At 37.6% G+C, this 23,898-nt stretch overlaps 1 protein-coding gene across 5 annotated transcripts in view; it reads left to right on the forward strand.

The window, feature by feature from the left end:
* BEGAIN (brain enriched guanylate kinase associated) overlaps window positions 1-23,898 on the forward strand; it is a 161,392-nt gene that overhangs the window by 98,691 nt on the left and 38,803 nt on the right. For 3 of the 5 annotated variants that reach the window (XM_039381100.1, XM_027730832.2, XM_027730835.2), the window contains 3 exons: window positions 1,943-2,104; window positions 3,682-3,738; window positions 8,113-8,179. In XM_039381100.1, coding sequence (XP_039237034.1) covers window positions 1,943-2,104; window positions 3,682-3,738; window positions 8,113-8,179 — 286 coding nt within the window. The remainder of the gene's footprint in view (window positions 1-1,942; window positions 2,105-3,681; window positions 3,739-8,112; window positions 8,180-23,898) is intronic. The other 2 variants (XM_039381101.1, XM_027730833.2) reach the window with 1 other exon arrangement.

The raw sequence follows: 23,898 nt of genomic DNA on the forward strand, positions 1-23,898 counted from the left end.
ATGAATGAGGAGATGTAGAAATGAGCAGCATGGGTTCTCATTTCCCTAGACAATATTGGAGTTTATTTCACCGAGGGAAATATAAAAATTAAATTATTGCATTAACTGTAACTGCATTAAATGTCTGAATCAGAATATATTATTTTAAGGGAATATAACTACAAGTGGTAATCTAAGTATAACTGTGACCACGCAATATGTGCAATTGAAATAGAGCACTGTGTTGGCAAAACATTAGGCTGTTTCCCATCTCTGAGCTGCATGGATCAAGCAAGCAACAATTGTAAAGCTTTTGCATTAACTCACTGAGCTCCTATTGCAGCTTGTAGAGAAGAAGCCAGTCACGCTGCAGACAGCTCAGATAAGTGTTTCTTGAAGACTGACATGTTGTTCCCAATCCTCTTGTCTAATTAAAGACCCAAAATATTATTCTATTGAAGCTGATGGCAGTACTCACTTGACATCAAAGCAAATCAACATTCACCATTTTTTTATGAAGAATTATTTTTACCATATGATTAAAAAAAGCAAGACAATTCATAATGCACCATGTGGTAGCACTTTGTCTCTAGGTGATGGCAGACTCCAGTTCCATTGTGCCTCAGAGGTTCCACCTGAAGCCAAGAGATCAACTCAATATTGAGGTTGCAGTTCCTGGACCAAGTTACAGTCACCTCCAGAGGTGCCAGCTCTGACAGGAGTCTCATCCTGCTGTTCAACTGACACACGTGCTAGAAGACTGAGGAGCTTACAAACTAAAGACAAGAATAAAAATATGTCCACTGTGCAGATAAGAATTGAGGCATGTGCAGAACTGGCTCACCTGAACTGGCACAGCTGAGCTCCAGTAAAGCAAGGGAAAGATCCTCAGGTTTATTGCTGCAAATCCAGAGGGACTATTTGGATGCTGAGAACGCACGCAGGATCACTCTCGAGGAGAAAAGACAACGCAGAAAGAATCGTGTCTTGCAGAATATATCACCTAAGGAGTCTTTCTGCTGTGTCTTTTGCAATTGGGCATGTCTATCTCATATTGGCCTTATTAGCCACCAGCGTGCTTGTAACAAAAGTGGATAAAGCCTTTCCCAAATCTTCGTTTGTGAAGCCTAGCCATGATGATGATTTGGATGCAGGTGGCATATTGGCCTTCCTGACAAAAATTTTGCATGGATCGCCTGGCTTTATGCTATCATCTCTAAAATAGAGAAAACAATAAAGTGAAAAACCTCCTTTCCCCAAATTCTATGCCTAGTGCTTTGTTTTGTCAAAGAGTATAACTAAAGCTAGCTTAAAATCATGGCATAAATTCTTTACTGAAAGAACAGTGAAAAGTTGGGGATTACACCTGAGTCTGGGAATTCTTGGCTCCCAGCTAAGTGGGCAAAAAAGGGAAATAGTCATAACCTTAAAATCGTGATTGTATTAATTACCATTTGCCAGATGAAATGCTGAACAATAATATCTCTAGCATCTATATGGCCAGGGATTGGAGTGGACATGGAACCAAATAGGACAAAATTTTCCTCCTCCACAAACTTGTAATTTGGACTTTAGGCAAGGAAATATTTTTGCATGGTTTATTTAGAGTTGCTGCTCTATAGATATCTGCTACTTCAATCATAGTACAGTAAGATAACTCTAAATGAAAAGTTCCTGTGTGAAACCAAACTCTAGACCATGTTTTGTATTTTAATGAAGGTTCTTTCACAAAGTATTCCATTATGGATAATGAGATAGTAGCAAAAAATGCACTAGACAGGACAGATGGGAAGATAGTCAACTGCCTATACCAGAAGATTTTCAAAGTGCAGTAAACAAATTACGAAGCACACTTCTCTGGCTAGATGCCAACCTATACTCTAGGGAACTGGTCAAAGGGTGGATCATGAAAAGCCTTTTTGGGAGCAGCTAAATTCTACAGCTGTGGTCTTTGTTTTTCTAGTACTTTGCAAGAACAGAAGGGGGAATTACGAAAGCGTCTATCGTACACTACCCATAAGCTGGAAATGCTTGAAACGGAGTTTGATTCTACACGTCAGTACCTTGAAATAGAATTGAGACGTGCTCAGGAGGAACTTGAAAAAGTAACTGAAAAACTGAGAAGGTTAGTAACTAACTTTTTGAAATAAACAGTTATTAGGAATTTATAAGAGACTGTATTAAAGATATTTGTAAGTAAAAATAAGCATAGTTGCAAACATGCATAATTTATTATTTTTTGACTACATATCATGTTTTCATATTTAATATATATATTTCACTTATCTGAATATATTTTACATGCCACATGAAGTTATTTACAAGTGATACGTAAGATGTCTCTGTACTAAAAGCAAATATGCAAATAGTGATGCACCTATATAGGTACATATATAGCATTGTTTATGTGTAAACCTGAATGTGGATTAGTGCCACATTGTGTTACAAATACAAAGGTTATAAACATACTACATATACATATATTTATACTGCATATATACAGATTTATCTTTTTTTAATGACTTTGCACATTTTCTTTTGTTACTCTTCATTGCACTGATACAAGAGAATTTGGCTCTTCATCACTCAAAGATGAGATTATGTTCAATTCAAATAGTATTAAGACATTTTGCATTATGCTAAAGCAAATAATTTCTTTTAATCTCAAGTAGAATGGAATGATACTGAAAAGCTATTAGTTAAAACTGTTGTGACCGTGGTACAGTGCTGTTTCAAAATGGGGATCCAGTTAATATTAATGATAAATTATGTTAAGCAAGCACTCCTGACATTCCTGACAGTGATTAAAATTGTCTGTAGTCTAGCTTTAAATTTATCAGTGATTCTTAATATCCATGTTTTCATTTTTTTGCAAAACTTCTGATACTAGAATTATCCATTTATGCAGGAATGTATTTGCATGTCTTGTGAGACTTTCCTAAACTGATGTTGTAATGGAACTGTTTGATTTAGTTCATTGGATGAGTCAAAATTAAATTCAGAACAAATCATTCCAGGGCTATACACAAAGAAATATTTTTCATTTCTTGCAGAAGGCAAAAGCCAAACCAAACAAAGCCAGAAAACAGCAATAAACTGGGTCAACCAAACCACCAAATGAAAATTTTAAACAGAATGAATCTGTAAGATCATAATTTAGGAAACATCCTATGTGGTCTTATAACTTAAATGCTTCCCTATCTGGGGATGCTTCTTAAAACAAGACTAAAATATGCAGGTGACACAGGCATTTTGAAATCTACACATGTCTATCCAGAGCAGTCTGGAGATTCTCTGAAACATTTTTTGTTTTTAACAATATTTTTCCTATCATTTCACTTAGAGCAGAGCCATTGAAAGTAACTTCATTCTTGATCTAATTTCCTCTGATACATTCCAGGACAGGGAACACTGGTACTTTTATTTTCTGAAGCATTAATTCAGAAAGCTGTCATAAACCAGCAGAGGGGCTGACCATCCCACTTCTGTTAAAACAAAGGGGCTTCCTAGTCAGTAGGAAGTCTCTTATCAACTTCACTGGGCTCTAATGAGTTAAGCACCCTTTGAAACTCAGGTCAAGTGCTCACTGTAAAGTCTAGCACTCATACCCAAACATCACATTAGCAGAACTGACTTTCCAATATTCTAATGGAACATTGTACCGTATTATGAAGAAAACTTATATTAAAAATTATGTTTCAGGCAGGTGATTACTCCCCTGAAGACATATCATAATGGAAGCCAAAAATATGTTACGAGGTGAGCTTTAAAAATGTTTCTATTGAGAATGGCAAGGCATACTGCAAGTTGAACAACTAGATTTCTCAACCTGGAGAACGATAATGTCTGAAAAAAAGCCTGTCATCCAACAGCATGTCAGTAGTATGTCACAGAGGAAAACCAATATGAGAAAAACAAAGAAGTAGAATTAGTTTCAATAATGTGTCTCTTCCTTTATTCACTGCACAGGGAGAGAAATTCAACCCCCCCTAAATAAATAAATCCTCTGTAATAAGATCCCACTTGCATACTAGAAAAGATTTCTGTTATTAAATTTCCATTACTGTAAAGTGCAAATTTTTTCAAAGACGCTGAATGGCCATCCTTTTTTAATCCTTTCTGAAACTCTTTGTCTTAATTTATCCAGAATTACCTGTTTTGCTGCTAGACCTCCCCTCTCACCCAAGTGAGAAGGTGACTCACGTGGCTCAATTGTCAAGTTTTCAACCTCACTACAAACATTTAGAAGTAGCCTCTTTCTTTTTTTCCCAGTGTGAGAAAAAGCAGAACAGTGCTGAGTAGGTTTGAAAATATTAATTGTAAAGCATAAGTTCAGTTTTGAAAAGTGACTGAAAAGAGATTGGGGTTTTCATATACGTCACAGTGGTCCCTTATCTGACATGATTATCATGGTTTTTATGAATTGAAATTTAAAAAAAAAAAATCAGAAACCAATCTTGGAACTAATTCTGGACTCCAAAGTTCACATGGTGTTTCCTTCTTGAGACCCTACTCTGGGTAACAACTTGTTGAGGTCCCCACCCTATCTTTTACCAGGAAATAGGGTAAAACCCATACCAGCATGTATTTAGCACTGAGATTAGCCCCCACACATTTTTGTTTCACCAAAAGCAAGACAATTCACAGACTGAAGGGGGTCACAGAAACCCTGGGGGGAAAACTCTCTTGTTTTCATATGGAAGTTGGTGTAACTTGTGATGAGAGAGAGACAAAAGTTTTCTTGAACAAGAAGCTGCTACTTTAACAGTCACTCTTCAAAAGTAACTGCACTCTGGGAGAAATTTGCTTCTGTAAAGAAAGCATAGACACGATGTTTAACACAGTCAGAATATTTTTCATTAGACCCTAATTTGATCAAGAGTCTAAACATGCATTTAACGGGTGCAGATACATGCACCTCGAGTCACATGCATAACATCTAATAATACAAACAACACAAAATCCATCAATAAATGATAATAGGTTATTGACTCACATGAGTTTATCCTTATAGCAGTTTCACAGGGTAATGAAGCTGACCTACTCTTCACCTTATTTACAAAGCCAGATTTACAATGTTGAAGTATTTCATACCTCACAACGTTCAGGCTACCTGGGTGTCTGTTTTCTGCAAACGGGGTTAAGTTACCATTTGTTCATCTGATCATTTTCAAATTTTAATAATTTCCCCTGCTCTTTATTTCTCCTTTGCTTTATTTTAGAGTTTAGCCCAAAGATTGATCTGCCTCTGTTCCTCTTTGAACACTTCCTTCCCTATATTTCTGGGTCCATTTCTCTCCTTGCCACCTACATTTGCTGATGCTTCTTTTGGAACAGTGAATTTCCAATTTGGGTTTGCTTATATGTGCATGTGTATGTGCTTGTGATGCGTGTACGTGTTTGTGCTTATTTTGACTACCTTTGCATACTGTTCTCAATAGAAACACTTTTTGAAGCTTAACTTCCTACTTACTGTGGATTTTTTTTTAGATTTGATTTGACTTTACTGGGAGGCAGTCAATTTTTTCAGTGCAAAATAAATGTCTTAGAGAAATAATGTTTCTGGGCTACTTTCTCCTAAACAGATTTGATAGGCAAAGGCAAAAGAAGTTACAGACAAATAGATCGTGATAATCTCTTGCAAAACCCCTCTATCACCATCTCGGCATGGAAGTGTTGTCATTGAGAAACAATTATATTAATGGTAATCAACCTTTCAGTCATCCATATCAAGAGAAGAAGTGACAACAGACGCTGAGGAATAAATCCAGTGACACATTGTCACCATCACAAGTCCGATATTCAAGTAGCAATTATTGTTTTTATTCATGGTCTCAAAGTTACAGAAAGGGAACCTTTAGAGTCTCCCTTGAGCTGTCCACATAGGTCACCACTGCACAGCAGAATGGGTTAGAGAGATGCCTAAGCTAGAAAAGCTCTGAACCAATTTTCTGCCCTCTTTTCTTTCAGGAATTTATGCAGATACTTTTTAACCCATGCAATCTCTTGCAGGGGTTAACTGTTTAAATCAGTTTTTATACCACCTCTACTTGAGCCAGAAGCTTTTTGGGTGCAACTTCTTTACTAGACAAAAAATGTAGACCATGACAGAGAAGATACTGGGACACTTCCCGTCTCAGCCAGCAGGCACTATTTTGTTTTTCTAAATTCTTGCTTCCTGCGCCACAGCACTCGGCCCTACCAGCAGAACAAAATATTTGTGCTGAGTAGCTGCAGGCAAAGCCATTGTAACCCTCCTTGTTTCCACTGTTTATCAAGATCATCTCTGCCTTCTCATGTGCCACGAAAAGCTGGGTACAGAGTACCCTGAGATTTGTCTCTGTTGCGTTGACAGTTAAATAGCTGTGAAAATCCCAAATACAACTAGAGCTGAAAAATAAATGTCTGTAGAGAGCTTTAGTGGTAAATGCTGTGAGGAGCATGGACGACGCAGAGAATTGTAAACTTCAGTCAATCCTTTAAGTCACCTGGACACGAACACAGTGGCACTATGAGAACTGGTGAGCAATGACCAAGTCTCACAGTGCAAGTCTCACAGATTTTCAGCCCATTTATGTCAACACCTTAGCAAACACTCTTTACCATAGATCCTCCTCACAGGGAGGAAGCCTCTGCTCAGCAGCTCTGTAAAACGTAGACAACATTGAAACTTCCCCCAGGCTTGCAATGAATGCTGGAAATGGCTGCCCTGAGTCAAGTCTGACCCTTGGTATCCTGAGGATTTTCACCCATGGGGATGTCATTATTTATATCCACAGAGCAGATGTCCTTGGCACGGGCATCCCCTCTCAGGTCCGTGCAGCAGATGTTATCGTATTGCTGGGAGCCCCAGCCAGAGCTCTTCACGCCTCAAGAGGGGCACTGCAAGCCACTGGCCTGCCCTGAATGGAGAATTCTGATCATTTAACTGGAAAGAAAATCTCCATGGCAACAGAAGCTGGGAGAGACTTGAAGCATCATGTACCAGGAATGGGTGGGCTGGACCCTTTGATTTGCAACCATGGCATGATTCAAATACAGATCTTCATTTCAGTTTCAACAGGCATTCTAACAAACCAAATGATAAATCCAAGAGACTTCTTTAATCCCAGTCCCTTCCTGATCACCACGGAAACTACGCTCAGAGGAAGTCCCTTTCTGCTGTATATGTGTATTGCGTCTGAGTTCACTCTTACAGCCAACACACTCGCACATTACCTAAAATCAGCTCACTGATGAAAATACTTTGACCTATTGATCAGTACAAACATACTGATTTATCCAGACAAACTTTTCACAGCTGAGCTTCTAACATTTGCTTTACATTTGTAATACATATTGCTGAGATGATGGGTACTAACAAGACCAAGGAGCTACCCTCCTTACCTTCTGTGAGGAGAAAGGCACAGCTACTACCAAAATAGCAATGTTTTTCCCACAGGCTGTGCAGCTTATTCATTACAATACTAAGATTAACATCTAAGTAGCCTAAAGATGCACAGGCTGAAACTTTTCTTTGGTGTATTGCTCTGGAATAAGCAGGAAAGCCTCATTTTTTCAGTCCATTCAATTCCTAAAAAGAAATACCCATCTAAGGTATCTAAATACATTTCCTAAAGAAAGATGTGTTTAGGTCTGGAGAATAGGCAATCCCTTGAACTTTGGTGTAAAGAAGGGATATTCTCTTCTAAGTCATGATGTTGATGCCCAAATGTTGCTACAGTTGTGAGGATTCTGCTGCAATTCTTTTTATTAAGAGACCTCCACAATTTTTTTTCTGCTGCCTAAGCCTACAGCTCAAGCTTCCTCTCTAACATATTATTCCTGAGCCTGATGTAAAGCTACAATTTCCTTGTGCAAGTTCCTAAGCTGCATGCAAGTGCAGAATGGCCAACAAATTTTCACTTCCTGATGGAATTTGCTGCTAAATATAGTAAGCAAACATGAGAAAGAAGTTTGCTTAGGAAGCAGGTGGTAATTGCATTTCAAAGGCAACCACTGACTGGCAACAGGAGTGATAAATAAATAGATTTCAAATAATGCAAGCCAAGGTTTTGTACTGATGTGAAAATACAGATAAAAAACAACATGAAAAACAATGCATTCAATTACATGATATCATCTTTGTTTTAGGATACAAAACAATTACCTAGCCTTACAAAGAATTAATCAGGATCTGGAGGATAAACTTTACAGAATGGTAAGTTATCATAACTGGTTTCTTTTAATATATTATGGCTTTATGGTTCTTAAGTCATAGGAAAAACATGTATGTAGCTGTCACAAAAAAAACCCTCATGCTCTAAATGTAATTATACTTAAAAATAGATATATGACTTTATCAGTATTATGATGTAGAGCTCAAGCTGTGTATGATGACATAGCTCCAACAATTTAAATGAAGATTGCCTTGACTGATGATCTGGCTGAGTAAATTGTACCTTTAAAATAATTCTTGTTAATTTAGCTAATAACTTCATGGGTTTTAAATATTTATATTTTCATTAAGTATCAAATTTAAATAAGGTAATCCAAGGTTTTCTCATGCTTCTTAGATACTTTCACTCAGCTTTTATTAAGTGATTTAATAGAGCTTGGATGGTCTGACTTTTAAATGCTGTCATAACTATCAATCTCGGTATATTAATTTCCAATCTGCATGTGTCTGCAACTGCAATGTCAATGTCACTGTCACAGGCCAATTAAAGCCCAGCAAGGAAAACACTGCACCATTTATGGGCTCCACTTTGCCAGACACAGCACCACTGACTCAAAATAGCTTGAAGATGTTAAAAAGAAATGGCAAGGCCTTTGGTGCCCTGGCTCATTGCTAATGCTGCTGGGACATCACTAGTAGGAGTAAAATTACAGAGGAATGTAAGGATAATGTTTAAAGAGGAAAGAACGACAGTTTTGAAATTCCAACGATCCTCAGAAAGGAGGTTGTAGCCAGGTGGGGGTTGGTCTCTTCTCCCAGGCAACTGTCAGTAGGACAAGAGGACATGGTCTTAAGCTGTGCCAGGGGAGGTTTAGGTTGGATATTAGGAAGAAATTCTTTACAGAGAGGGTAATCAGGCATTAGAATGGGTTGTCCAGGGAAGTAGTGGATTCTCCGTCTCTGGAGGTTTTTAAGATGAGACTGGATGTGGCACTTAGTGCCATGGTCTGGTAACCACAGAGGTGTTGGATCAAGGGTTGGACTTGATGATCTCAGGGTCCTTTCCAGCCCGGCTGATTCTACGATTCTATGATTCAGGCTATGAGTGCATCCTGGTCTGCTGTCTCCTCTCCTGGCTCAGTACAATCAGTCACTCCCAGTTCCCCTTCTGTGCAGCCCCAGACCTGACACGGCCCAGGCAAGCACAGTGCACACACAATACACGATTGTGAAGTGTGTTCACAGATCTACTCACAGAGATAAGGATGCTAGGATAAGCCCATCTTTTAGATAAGTCTCATGTAACATTTGCATGGATGGGCAGCTTGGATTAGAGGGAACAGATTATTGTGGGTTTTGAGTAAATAGGGACTATAGCAACGTACGGGACAGACATCAACCTTTAACAAGAAAGGGGAAACAAACATTTGAAAATGTCATTGTTCTTATCTCAGAAGCCCATTTAAATAGCTAACAATGAATAGGGGACTGATGCTTTTGCAAGTGGGTAACAACAGGGCAAAGTTACAGTTGTATCTGACATTTGTCCATACATATATGTATAAACACTGTAAAAGCATAAATAACGTTTGATCTCGGGTTATTGCCTTTTTTCTCCACTCTTCCCTTGCTACTTTTTCCTTTTAGACAAATCACTTTGTGGTTTTGTCGTCATCATAGCCTAACATTTATTACCTATGTGCTACAAGACATTAATAAAGTAGAGTCATTCAGGCTGGTAAATGAAATAAAAATAAAAAGAAGAACTCCAGAAAATCCATGGGTTTTTTTCAGGTATTTCAGATCAAAGTAAAGAATTTTTAAACTGCTGTTTCAGCATCCACTTAGATCCTTGAGAAATTATTTCAGAGCACAGCACAGAAAGAACAAACACTGGTCCCGTGGAGCACTGTACCTTTCTTTATCCCACTAATAAGACAGTCATTGAAGATAGCTTTAGAGGATTGAAGAAGATCAACCAGGCTCTGTACACCACTTAACTCCAGACTGCTTTGCTTTCTGAAACATTGAAACTGAAGACACAAAACAAAACCAAACAAGCGTCAAATGGAAACTCCATCAAAAAGAAAGAGATGAGGAAAAAAATACTGTATCTGATTTAGATAAGCCAAACATTTTGATTTTTAGGGCATTCCAAAAACCCTCAATACTTCAGAGAAAGTTGAATTAAATAACGGCTGGTTTGGTTAATCAACAGCTTATGGTGGACCAGGCTCTTGGAAACCTCTCTCTCCCTCTCCTCATTAGAGGAACAGCTGTGTGTATATGTTTTTTCTTTCTTTTGTCTAATTTGCCAATCTAAAATCAAACACCTTTGATTTCTCTACTTTTACACAAATCCAAATATATAAACCACGTGTTTATTTTCTCCCTCTCTCCCCTCTCCCCTTCCCTTTGTATACACACATATATATGTACACACACACACTCTTACGCAAGTTTTCACTATTTAATGTGTTCAAATGGAACAAGTAAAGAAGACCCCCAGGCAGTGATCCCTTGCTCCTCTTGCCTGCAGATAACCTGGGATGCTCCAGGAGACAGTTACTCCCTGCATTAGAAAGTGACCCACAACTCCCCCTCTCCCAGTGACTGGCCCCAGCTCATCACAACTTATCTAGGACTCCACCTCTTCTAATATTTGTGGGTATCCTGAATATTGAAGCCCTTCATGCCTGCTATTAGTCTAAGGGATGTAAAAGAATAATCATTAATTCATCAGCAGTCACAGAAAAGGAGCTGACGTAGCAGTTATTTTTCTTCAAGGCTCTGCTTCCTTTTGGGTGCTAATCTATAAAATATTTAAAATTACTTGAAAGCACACTTCTGATCACAGCAAATGGTATCCAACTGAAACCTCTGTCACACCAGAACTTGAAGTATAAATATAAAATATAAACCACAGTGTCTGATTTGGCTAAGAGCTAAAAAACTACAATCCTGAAATTGGGAAAGAGCTTGTTGCATTAAACTGGGCAAGGCTAAACAGTAGAGGCAAATGTGGCACAGAATTAAAATTCTTCTGTCCTCATAAAACTCCCGTTCTTACCATAGTCAGAGTCTTCAGCTGGAGAAGATTTCTTTGGTGTTATAAGCACTGGTTAAGCAGTGGAATATACAGGCTGTCTTCATAAATAATTAATCTTTACAACTCTTTTCTCCATTATTATGTGGGAAAAGACTAAGCAGAGTCCTCTCACTGTGATTCCATTACAGGACTGTTCAAATTAAGAACTTTTTATAATATTTAGTTCCAGTTGTCGTCAGCAATCTTCACTTTTCTTTACACATGTTTGATTTTTCAGAGTATGCTCTGCCGTGGTCTTACTGCTCACAAACAGCAGTTTGATTATAAGTCATATAAAAGTAGATTATGCAAGTCATCCCAACCACATGTTAAGAAATCCTTTATATGATCTCAATCCAGTTCGATTTATGATCTTCAGTGGAATTAAGCAATGTATTTTAAAAATGTTCTGAACTTTCAAGGCAGTCAGTTGTGTAATTTTACCTTTAATGTCATAAGCCAGACTTTTAATGGTATCTACATTTGGGAAGAACTGGTACCTAATAATAGCTGCTTAATAAACTCAACTGCTAATGAAAATTGCACCCATGTCTCCTCCCCCATCTGCATTTTGAATGTTCTTGAAAACATGACCTCAGAATCCAGCTGCAAAAAGCTCAGAAGGCCTTATTATCCAGAAACACCATAAAATATGTCTTTTGTAACTGGAAAGCTTGACAGACAGACTGCTGGATGGTATTAAGCTTTGACTCCCACCTCTGCAAAGCCAGACCAGCCCTCTGCACACAGTGAATTATACATTTTATCATCTGTCAAGATGAAAACTCCTATATTTTTACAATAAAAATTTACAAAATTTACAGCAAAATTTTATCATAGAATTGTTAGAATATTACATGTTTATGTCTGATTTTTCATATACATTAAGGCAGACTCTGACATAAAGTTGGAAAAAATTATTATATAAACCAATAGTAAAGAGGGATTTGTGTTAAGGATGATCATGTCTGAAATGTTGCACTATCTGAGCACAGCACTGATTTTTATCCTGTTTCTACCTCTGCCTATGAGCTGGAGGAGGACTAAGAGGTACTGCAAGTACTTTATGCTCCATGTTATTAAGAGTTATTTATCCAGCTCTTGAATATCTGGGGTTTTCCAGTCTGCTGGTCATAATATATACTTATGCATCTCCAGTTGGGGAAATCCAAACATGAATTAAATATGAGCTGGGCAATTTTGAGCGGTGCTCTGAGACTTTGTGTCAGGGGAATGTTATTTTAAAAGAAGTAGATTGCTGGGTATCCAGGACAGAAAGGTAAAGAATATGGAAAGTGGTGAGGAATTTGATGAACAGTTTTAGACAGGCATTAAAAACATGTAACTGCCAGCAGTATAGCTATGGAATTTGAACTAGTCACTAAATTGCACCTGAGACTCCTATGACAGCTACCAGTCACACCCCCAATATGGTTTAAAACATAAGCAAAAGATTAAAACAATGGAGAGAAATCCTGTTTCTCACACAAACATAAGGGAAACAGAAGGCCAGCGTCTCCAGGTTCTTGCACGGAGCATGATGACTTTGACAGTGACTTTGAACAGTGATTTAAAGCATATCTTTTTCATTTTCTTTCCTTCATGAAGAAGTTTTTCCCCCTCCCCCATGTCCCATGAAAATCAGATAGATATGACCTAAATATACTTAAAAGGATTTGCATCCCAAAGACAAAAAAAGTTTAGTCAGCTCAACCTGACAGGCTCATTTACTCACATTCAGTGAAGACAGCTGTGAATTTCAAGAGAAATTTATACTGGTTGGTTAGTTAAGGCAGAAGCCAGAGAAGGTCTGTGCTTTGTGGACCAAACAACTGTGAAACAACATTTCTAAGGAAGGAAATGACCGTAAATGCCACAGAAACAAGTAATTTATAAAAATAGCTGTTGAAAAAATGTATTTCTAGGAGGATTTCAGGTTACACGTTTTATGCTTACCAGCATTTTGTGCTAAAGATCTCCATCTCTCACTAACTCTTCTCATACTCATTTTCCAGGTTAAAAAATATTGCCAAATAGGCAATAGGACCTACACACATTACTACTTGTAGCAACTACACAGGCTCAGACTGAGTAGTTTCATTAGTTTTGCAGACAAATAAATGAAATCTCCTGGATAATTGGGGACATGAGCACGAGCACACAGGCTTTCAGACATTCTCAGTCCTTTCACTCTCTCTCAACAGAGATTCATGTCCCTTTGTTATCCCATTGTTACATGGTTGGTAGGCTAATCCTCTTCCCAAGAGACACATAAGACAGACCAGCCACTTCCTAATTGCTCTACAGGAATGTGACATCATGAGAGACTTTTCTGGAAACTAGTTTCCATTTTTTTCTGAAGTCATAGGACAGTTCTTCTGCTCTGTCTCTTCCTCTTAGTAGGACATCTTCCACAAGTATGAACAACCTAAGGAAGCTGTAAAGCGACAAGGGACACTTCTCACTTCCAAAATTGTCTCTCTTGCATGATGACAGAACTTTCTTTCTTAACATGTGTCTTACCTTTAGGCCACTGATACACATTTGTTATACCTGACATTTTCAATCATTTTCTTCATCCTGATCTTCTTGATTTGATCTCTGTCTCTCAGGACAACCCCGGGGGATACTATCTTGACCAGATGGGAATAGAAAAAGCTGTTTTCAAAATGGCTGAAAAAAACCAGAAATCTGTGTGGGATGTGGGTATCTTTGACCTGTGCCTTCCTTGTAAGTGCCTTGGTTCTTTGTGATTATCTACCAACTCACCACAATGAAAAGGAAAGCAAGAACAAGCCTGAAAAGGTTTTCTGTAGCAGGCATTTCACACCTCAAACTCCTTCATGAAAACTGGTGTCATCTGTGAATATGGAAAACAAGGCATAGAATAGCAACTTGCCTTGGCCTAGGAGAAAATTTCTGAATAACTCCTAGGTCTTCTCTATCCAAATCCATGGTCTACAACAAATATCAAAGGACTTCCTAGAGAGAGAGAAGGAGAGAGGGAAAGAGAGAAAGAATAGAAAGGGAGAAAGAAAGAGAGAGAAAGAAAGAAAGAGAGAAAGAGAAAGGGAAAGAGAGAGAGAGAGAAAGAAAGAAAGAAAGAGAGAAAGAAAGAGAGAAAGAGAGAAAGAAAGAAAGAGAGAAAGAAAGAAAGAAAGAAAGAGAGAAAGAAAGAAAGAAAGAAAGAAAGAAAGAAAGAGAGAAAGAGAGAAAGAAAGAAAGAAGGAAAGAGAAAAAGAAAGAAAGAAAGAGAGAAAGAAAGAGAGAAAGAAAGAAAGAGAGAAAGAAAGAAAGAAAGAGAGAAAGAAAGAAAGAAAGAAAGAAAGAAAGAGAGAAAGAGAGAAAGAAAGAAAGAAGGAAAGAGAAAAAGAAAGAAAGAAAGAGAAAAAGAATTATTGAGATAAAACAATCACTTTTTTGAAGTGAAAATCCAGAGAAGGCTGGAGAAAGATGGATTAGTATATTGTCATGTTCTAATTGCATACCTTGTGCTCACTAAAGGTATGAAGGATCTTCAACATCATAAGATTTTTTTATTATCACAAGTGGCATGTACCTCGAGTAGAATCCTCTTTGCTCACTATAGATGTAGTATGTAATCATGGACTTTTTTCTCTCTCTTTTTTCCTCCAGAAACAAACATTTCCTCTTTCAACCTACTGTCACTAACACAGCCTCAGAAGATACCATTACATTGACTTCAGGGAATTAGTATCGGTCAACACCATCTCTATTCCCTCCAGCTATAATTTATTTAGCATTTTATTATCAAGCAGGACCTACCCTAGCAAAGCATGCTACTGATGTGAAATGTGGGAGATGATAGGTACATGGAAAGAATATAAGCACCTTTTGTCAGCTTCATCTGTACTGCTAGTAGAAAGGGCACAGGTTGTGAAGGTGACTAGCCAGCTTAGAAAGACTTAATAAGCTTGTAGGGAAGATACCTTTTTCAAGCATAATTGCAATGCTGTAGGAAACAAGGAAGTTGATGGCAAGTAAAACTACCCTCTGTCTTCCAACAAATTGGTCCTGCTGTCAATGGGGTTAGGTAATGAACTGATTAAGTTCATTTATAAACAGCAGATCCTCAGTGCTGCTGGTTTCCTAAAGAACTGGTCCTAAGTCAGCAAAATAAAACACTTGTAAACTGGGAAAAAAGTCTGTACTACAGAACATATCCAGTGCCTGGAGCAAAATCCTGAGCACTTGAAAAAGATGAGCAGCCAGCTAATTCCTGCTTACAGGAGCAATCAGCTTGTCCAATGATACTCCATTCAAATATCAAAGAGTACATCTCAGCAGAACTCAGGCCAGGAATGGCAGGACCCTTTACCAGCCTATGGCCAGCTTTGTTTGCATTCACTGAATTTAGATAAAGTATCCCTGTTTATAACTTAAATTGGCTGCTTATATTTCCATTCCAAAAAAGCTGAATAAGAGGTGACAGGTGCCTTTACCCTGAGTTCACGTTAGACACACAGTATGCATTGAACAGAAAATTTCAATATTTCCAGATGGAATATTTCCAGATGACACTATGACAAGACCTTCAGCAGGAGGTGGAGGTGTACGCAGTTTTTATTGTAATGTCCTTTTACACGGTGTATGCCATGTAGGTTGGCATTATTTCAAATTGGGAGCAAACCCCTACAGTTGTCAGCGCTAATTTGTATGAACTGACATACCCTGCTCAGTATGTTTGCCCTCATGAAGAAACATTAAAGACTGACACTAGTACTCATTTGTACCAGGAAGAAAAGTAATCATCCTGAATATCTTTTACAAATCACTTCCAAAGTAAAGCACGCATTTACTTCACAAGCAGCACCTTGACAGCACTTTGCTAAACAGATTTCTTTCTGTGATATGTTATTAATTATACACCAGTGTCAAAGTTTTTTTTTTCCTTTTACTGCTATGGAATTACATTTCAAGCCTGTGACATGGGGTAGTCAAGGAAACAAATCTTTATAAGACCTTTGCTAGTACAAGGTTGAGAATGATAATAAGAGCAAATCATTCTTCAAGTGAAATGCCATAGAGCATAATATCAAAATCCTCAGACAAAACACTATAGCCCCACAATGTTATCTTTAATAAAATTATACTCTTTGTAAATCAAGAAGAGAAGTCAGATTCTGCTGTAGGCCATTTTTTAATCAGAAACAAGTGTTGTTTACTAAAAAGGATAAATTGTATAATTTAACACTGATGGACAAATTAGATCAGGTCAGTTATTCTGACTTGAGGCAATACATCATTTATCAGAGAAAAAGATGCTGCTTATTTCCATATCTCTGCTTTGCAGAATAGATCTTTTAAAGTGTTATAGGCACAGAAGATGCATTGGTAGCACACCCATTTATCCATTTCCTCTGATCTATCATAAAAAGAAGAAAATGCCAAGCTTGAACATCACACTATTAATTATATTCCTGTAGTTTTATTTTATCAACTGGTCCACAGCAATCAGAGAAATGCATTCAATAAGTAAACCTTTGTACACCTAAACTCTATCCTCTTCCTCTTACAACTCTTTTAGTAAAGGGGCAAAGTGGCTTATAAAAATTCCAGCTGACAGATAAATCTCTTTCCTGAAAAAATACCTTTACTGCTTTGTCTTTCCCTTGATGTGTCTTCTTGAAATCCATTCCCAACTCTAACTGATTTTTTCCGCATTCAAGCCAGGTTTTTTATCCTTTATATCTTGGAATACCCTTCCTTGTTTCTGGACTTGCATCTTGGAAATATGTTGACAAGGTATATACAAGCACATTGAAGCACCCAATAAAATATTTTCTTATTCCTCTCTTCTTTATTTTCTGTGTCTTCCCTCTGACATCTTCATTCTCCATGAATGCATTTGAGAGCAATTGTCTGAAGTGACTTGCTGGTCGTGTGTTATGAAGATTTCACTATCTTCTCTAAATTTGCTGGATTGTCTTAAAATTGTTTCCTTCCTAGCCGTATTTTAAGTCTCGCTGCCTCTATACAACTCTTAATTATTGCAGAACAAATGTATGGAAAAATACATCTCTTTATTTTGGAAAATTATTTCACATGACTACAGATTTTTTCAGTGGTCTTAAATTAACTAAATTCTCACTTTTGACTATTTTTCCCCAATGTACCATAGAATAATTTGGCATAGGAAGGATTAGAAAAGACTTGATTTAATTATATGCTCTGTCTGAGTAAATACAATTCAATTAAGGAAGATGTGATTATTAAATTTAAAATGCATTAGCATGCATCAATCAGTTATATGAGCTTTAAATTAATAAATAGTTCTTTCACAGTTACCCAACTACTAGACAGAGAATCAGAATTAAAACCTCTAATAAAATTAGTCCAAGTCTCTCAATGCATTTTTTAAAGCATAATTTACTGAATGGATCTTTATACACCAACTGTAGTAATTTCAATGAAGTTTGTTCCAATATTGGGTGATAACATTCTGTTTTGTCACAAAGTCCAGTTTTCTGTGTTTCGGGACTAATTGAAGAGGACACAATACAGCACTGGCATGTTTCTGTCTCAAATTACCTGATACTTTATGGTTTCTATCAAAACTTCTGGTACTTTCCTGTTCAAATATTTTAGCTATTTTTATTTCAAATTTCTAGTACGAATACAGAGATGTCAAAGAATTCAGTGAATATACAGACAAAGGATGCCTAATAAAGTAAAACTTTAATTTCTATAAAAGATGCCAGAAAAGTAGACTAAAGGCTACCAGAAATGTTTGTTACCAATTATTAAATCTATCTTATTAAAATAGATTTAATTTCTTCTCACAGGGTGCAGCCATTCAATACTCAACTCAGGATGCTAATGAGGGGTGTCTCAGTGAGGAATTCAGTTTTGTTAGATCTCCAAAAACAGCCTAGTAAGAAGATGTGAAGAATTTAAAATATGGCCATGTCAACCTGCTGTGCTAAGATTTGCCACATGTAAAGCTCAAGCAATCTGACTTTATGGGGTTGACATAAGGAGAAAGCTGAGCAAGCAAAACTCTCCCCTAGAGATTCCCCAGGGGCAGCGATTCCCCTCTGTCCTTGTCTGGAATCCTGGGACAAGCCCACCCTGCAACCAGGAGAGACACACGTCAGCATGTTGGAGAAAGCACAACTTTTGCTCCTCAGGCTGAATGTCTCTGCTTACTCAGTCCTTTTTTTTTTTCCCCAGTTACATATTCTTCCTAAAGTGCACTGGGGAGGGAAGTAGACTGTAGGTAGGAGAGATGCCAACAATCCCGTGCGATGATCTGCGCCAGGGAAAGCAGCTGTGCCTTCTTCCCTTCCCAGGGTAACTGGAGAATTATCTCTCCATTAGATGTTTCCCCAGTTCTGCTCCTCTGTGAATTTTCATACCGTTATATCAATGTATCTTCATCTCAGCGTTCCCAGTTACAGTGACGCAAGAGCTCAGTAAATATAACATCAAGGGAAGAAATTTCATTTGAGCAAGGCTTATTTTACTCCTTGGTGACACATGTAATTGGCTTTATCTGCTGCAATGAGATTTTTCATAAACCCTCACTACATGGTCTTGCTCAGCTTTCCACTGCCCAACTTCCAGGAATTTTTCTTTGAACAATAAAGATTGAGAATATATTCCATGAGGAAGAAGAAATACAGGCCAGAAGCTCTTTTGGAAGAGAGTGCTAAAGAAGCATGAGTCTGCCTACTTTTTCCAACATTTTAACTACATATACTCTTTCTTAAGCTGATTTAACACAATTCTAAAGGCTCAGAGATTAGAATGAGGAATTTGAATGGTAATTCCCCCACAGGTGCTAATGCCAGCTAGCTTTATTGTCTCTAAAAGACTTCCCCATAGACTGCTGAAAGATAGGAGTCATTCATACAATTCTTGGTCAGAGAACCTTCCTATTCGACAAGGAAAACAGAATAGAAAGTGAGAAGAGAGTTGATAACTAGACATGTGGCTTTAGGTGGTGAATTTGGGCTCTATGGAATCCTCATCCATTTGCTCTGGGGAAGAGAAGCTGTTTGGTTTAGCTGTAGTCGTGCAAAGCAAAGAGGAAAGTCCTGTCTGTGGAACTGCTGAGCTACACCAGCCAGGCATCAACCTAGGTAACAAAAAGGGGGTTCAAAGGCAAAAATAAAGTATTCTTATTTGCCATATAACCAAGGTGTCAAGGATGAAACCAATACAGTCACCAAGATGTATGAAAGGAGACTCTCTAGCTGCCTATATGCCAGCACTAAGAATCTAGTAATAAACGAGTAGATTTAAAAGCAGTCTGTGTGCACTGGTGCCAGATAATGACTTCAGCTCATGCAAAAGACTTTTGCAACTAGAATGGTTGACTGAGCTTGTTTGGGATAGATCGAGTGGATTGCAGAGCTTAGGAACAGCACTGTATTTTGCCTGGCAACTCTAAAATAGTAGTCTTGAATATTCCTCAATTATTAATAGACAGCAGAGACAGATCACATGCCAGTCTGTGCCTGCAACAGGCCACGTAACACTGCAATGACTTGTGCAGTGTTTATATCTCTATAAACAACTATTTGTAGCACATGGGAGGAAAAATTCTGTTATCTTTGGCATTAGCAACCTATGCTGATGGTAACTTACAGCCAGTATAGAGCTCTTTAGAAGTGGTTAAAAAATTGTAGTAACAATTACCTGATCAGAAAATGCTGTATTAAACATGAAGGAATCCTCTCCTCACCTTCATTATGATAAATGCAGGGACTCATCTTTCAACTGAGTTTTAGTTTAAGGGAAAGAGATCATGAATTTATTACATTTGGTACACAGAATAAATTTCCACCTTGCAAGGGAATCTTGCAAATCTGATAATTATTTTGAGCCAAACTATCTGGGAGAAAAGATTTTAAACCCTTATCAATCACTGTTCACATTGCTTTGCCAAAAAATATCTCACATTTAGGAATAAAAGACTAGAAACTTATTATTAAAAAACTTTAGGAGAAGAGGTAAAAATTGCTGCATAAAATACAAGCTGTACAAGTAGCAAGTGGAAAGAAGAAATTATAGCAGTCAATATCAGTTATAAGATCTGAAATATAAAGAATAGGTAAAGGAAGGAAAAATATACAGGAAAATAACTTGGAGGAATTAGGTATAATAATGCAGCTGTAGTTCATATAACTAGAAAAAATTTTAACAATGACTTTGATATTTTATCTGCTAGGTTCAGGAAAATAAGATAGTTCTATATCACAAGATAATAAAATATTTTCTAAAATATTTTGACTAAGTAAGGATGGTAGGAAACAAAGACTACTAAAAATGGATGGCTTTTACTTAGAAACTCCTTAGAAAAACAGTTTCAGGTTTGGAAATTACCCTATCAAACATGCATTTGAGGTTTTAATATGTATTACTAAGAAATTCGAGAACCATGGCAAATTTTCAGAAGATTGAGAGAAAACTACCATGTCATTGTATAAAAAATGAAAATGCAATGAGCAGTGAACTACTGGTCTTATCTCTTTTATTTTTTCCTAAATGCTTCCTTCTTGGCCATCTAATAGATTTTTAACAAAGTTAATAAAATGAAGCAGTAGTCAAAACTTAAGACAAAACTTATGCTTCATGTCTCCTACTTCCAGCTTATTAATTAAGTATAAGGAATCAGCTAGTCCCTAGGCTCCTCTCTATTCCAATAATAGAAACACTTCTACAGTGTGACTGTCATCTCAAAACAGGTGTCTAAGTATATGAGCATAAACATCATTTGGACACATCTCTTCCACTGACTAGGGGGTAGAGAAGCAGTGTCTTACTTGTAGATGGTGAGATGAGTTTAAGTTATGAGACATGAACACCAGGCTCCTGTGACTGCAATGATACTCTGCCATTCAAAGGTATAGATCTCTATGTTCACCCTGGATATCTATGTTTCCTCTTTCTGTCCTACAAGAGAAATACACTTCTTAAAAAAAAAAAAAAAAAAGAACAGAAATTTCAGAAATTTAAGTAGAGCAGAAAGTCCAATCCATTAAAAAGTTGTGCCATGAAATTTTATTTTCTTGAAAAAAATGTATCAAACTGGGAAGAACAGCAAAACAATTATTAAAACCGAGTCAAGAGTCATTACTTAAGTATGCAGAGCTTTTCTCAAGGATGTGAAGATACTTCCTATTCTAAATACAGCTTTCATGTTTACTGTGCTCTATTTACTCTGCAGAATAAGTGTATAGCTACCCAGCGCTAGGGCACTTACAATGAGAGTCTCAGAGGGTTTTATTTCTACATACGTTGTCTAAACACTGCAGTCATGTTCCAGGCATGATTCTCTAAGTTTAATGTCAATAAGTGCTTGGTAACATGCTGGGGTGAGAGGACATTGTCTTATGCAGATGTCAGTATGAGTAGCATCCCTAAACATACTCTGTTTAACAGTGTACAAAGTGTGGTATTTTGCTCTTTCCTGGCCTAGCTGTTCCTGTTGCTGCAACAGTGCTTTTTAAAACAAAACAATTCCTTTACCAAGACCCGATGGTTATAAAAGCTTTGATTACAGATTTAACCTGAAGCAAACAAAGGCTTTGCACAACCTGAAGGGTGTCTCCATGTCTTAAAGCCTGTGGTTTTTAAATCAAAATCTAATGAGTTCTAAGGGCTTAGATCATCCTCTCCTCAACTGTTGGAGAAAATATCAGAGGAAGGTCATTTCTACAAAGATCCCCTTAAAAATTTTCCAAGCCTCTGCACCTGCTCTCATCTTGGCTTGCAATCCTCCTTCTACCAAATACAGTAAAGCCAGCTCAGCTTTGTAGCAGCATATTGGGTTTTGAAGAGAGTTGCTGTATTCCTATGCTGTGTGATGAGTTTGCAGTGTGTCCAAACATCTTTTCCCATCCCACTCAGACTGTCTTCCCTCCTCCTGCATCAACAACAGATGCCCTAAGTAATTATGCAGAGATTTCCAGTACTGCAGGATGGCAAGCTCTTGCTCATGATGTCAAAATTTGCTAACACAACTAAGAGAGACCAAGATTCCTGACACTGTCTTCTAAATGATTGACTTCTTAGGCCTTTCTACTGTGCCATTACACTATCAAGGAGTTCCAAGCAATTATTCTCCTGAAGAAGAAGAGTGACAAGATCAGGTTTAATAGTGTCAATGTATAAATTCAATAGTTATTTTTAAACATAACCTTGCATCCATAGAATTCGATAGCAAAATTCTGAGGGGGCAGATATAGGAACATAAATCAACTTTCAGATGCAACTTTTTCGTGTTGAAAATCACTCATTAATTGGATTAGAATATTTCCTTTAATGAGATCCACGACTTTCTATTCAAATCAGAAAGCTCCACCCCACACGTCTCCTTCTGGAATATGAAATGCTTTTATTGGCATATAGCTGCTGAAGGAAATAATAGTTGAGGTGTTCGTGGCAGGGGCTTGCTGATTTTTCTTTTTCTTTTCTTCCCTTTTTTTTGGGCATACGTTTTGTTTGTACAGCCTGGAAAAGCCTGAAGACCCTTGTAAAGTTACACCACTTCTTATGGAGAGGAAACACTGGTTTTTTTCACATTCCCCCTAGATTAGAAGTGTATGCTGTGTATTTGTCCTAGTAAAGCATAGAGTCACCTGTGAGGAAGAAAGATGAAGGTTGAGCATGAGGTGCACAAGAAAAATGGCCTAAGCAGGTGCCCAGTTACAAACAGGACCAGTTTTTGTCCTGCAGAGGATGATGTGGGTACAAAAATAAAGAAATCATGCTTACAGTGGACTGAGGAGAGAGCAGGATATCACAGGCAGAGAAGAACATTTTGAGTCCAGACAGAGGGGTTGAATCCAAGGAGTCTTCAGATGATTGACAGCCTTAATGGAAGCAGGCTGGTGGATGAAAAATGGCAGCTAGAAAAAGAAGAGGAATGGTTTCTCCATACCCACAGTTTGTCAGTGGGAGATCTGGTCTCACACTGGAAGAGTGCAATGGGTTGTGAAGAGAAGTAACAGGACTTGATAGTAGAAATGAAGAAGGAGCAGAATGGTGGTATAAACTACAGTCTTTACAGTAAAACAGGACCTTGGAGAGTAAGCTGTTTTCATGGATTTTCTACTAGAACCCCTGAAATACAGTCAAACACATGGAACAAATGAAAGGTGCCAGCAGGAACGGAAAAGGCATTTTTGATATCTTCTACTTTAATGTGTTTAATAACTATGTAGCTGAGTACTGCACAGCTTGGCTCTGGCAGCCAGGGTTCTTTAATACCATAATAGACAAGAAAACTGACAATTTTGTAGAAAGCATTAACATTGCAAATGTAGAGATTAGGAAGTTGGCAACTTTGATAGAGGCTGTATCAATCATTCATATTATTGTTGCACTGAAACTTTTCTGCCTTGAATCCCTGGGTACAGTACAAAGAATTAAAATTCAGCAGTACAAATATTTAAGCATGAGCCAAGTTAAACAGAGGGAGATCTTAAATCAAAACCTTCTCAGCAGGACATTGTCATACCAGAAGAGAATTTTTACCTGCAAAGTAAAATCTCTAAACCTAAGTGCATTTATACTAGCAATTAAGGATAACCAATGGGCAATATCAATAGATACTAAGGTATAATTTATTGCATCATGCACCGCATATGAAATTCTGGATTATATTAAACTGGGATGCCAAGAATTTTGAAGGAACGCAGAT

This window comes from Pipra filicauda, unplaced genomic scaffold (assembly GCF_003945595.2).
Source record: "Pipra filicauda isolate LSUMZ 115617 unplaced genomic scaffold, ASM394559v2 scaffold212_size3012638_pilon, whole genome shotgun sequence".
NCBI lineage: Eukaryota > Metazoa > Chordata > Aves > Passeriformes > Pipridae > Pipra > Pipra filicauda.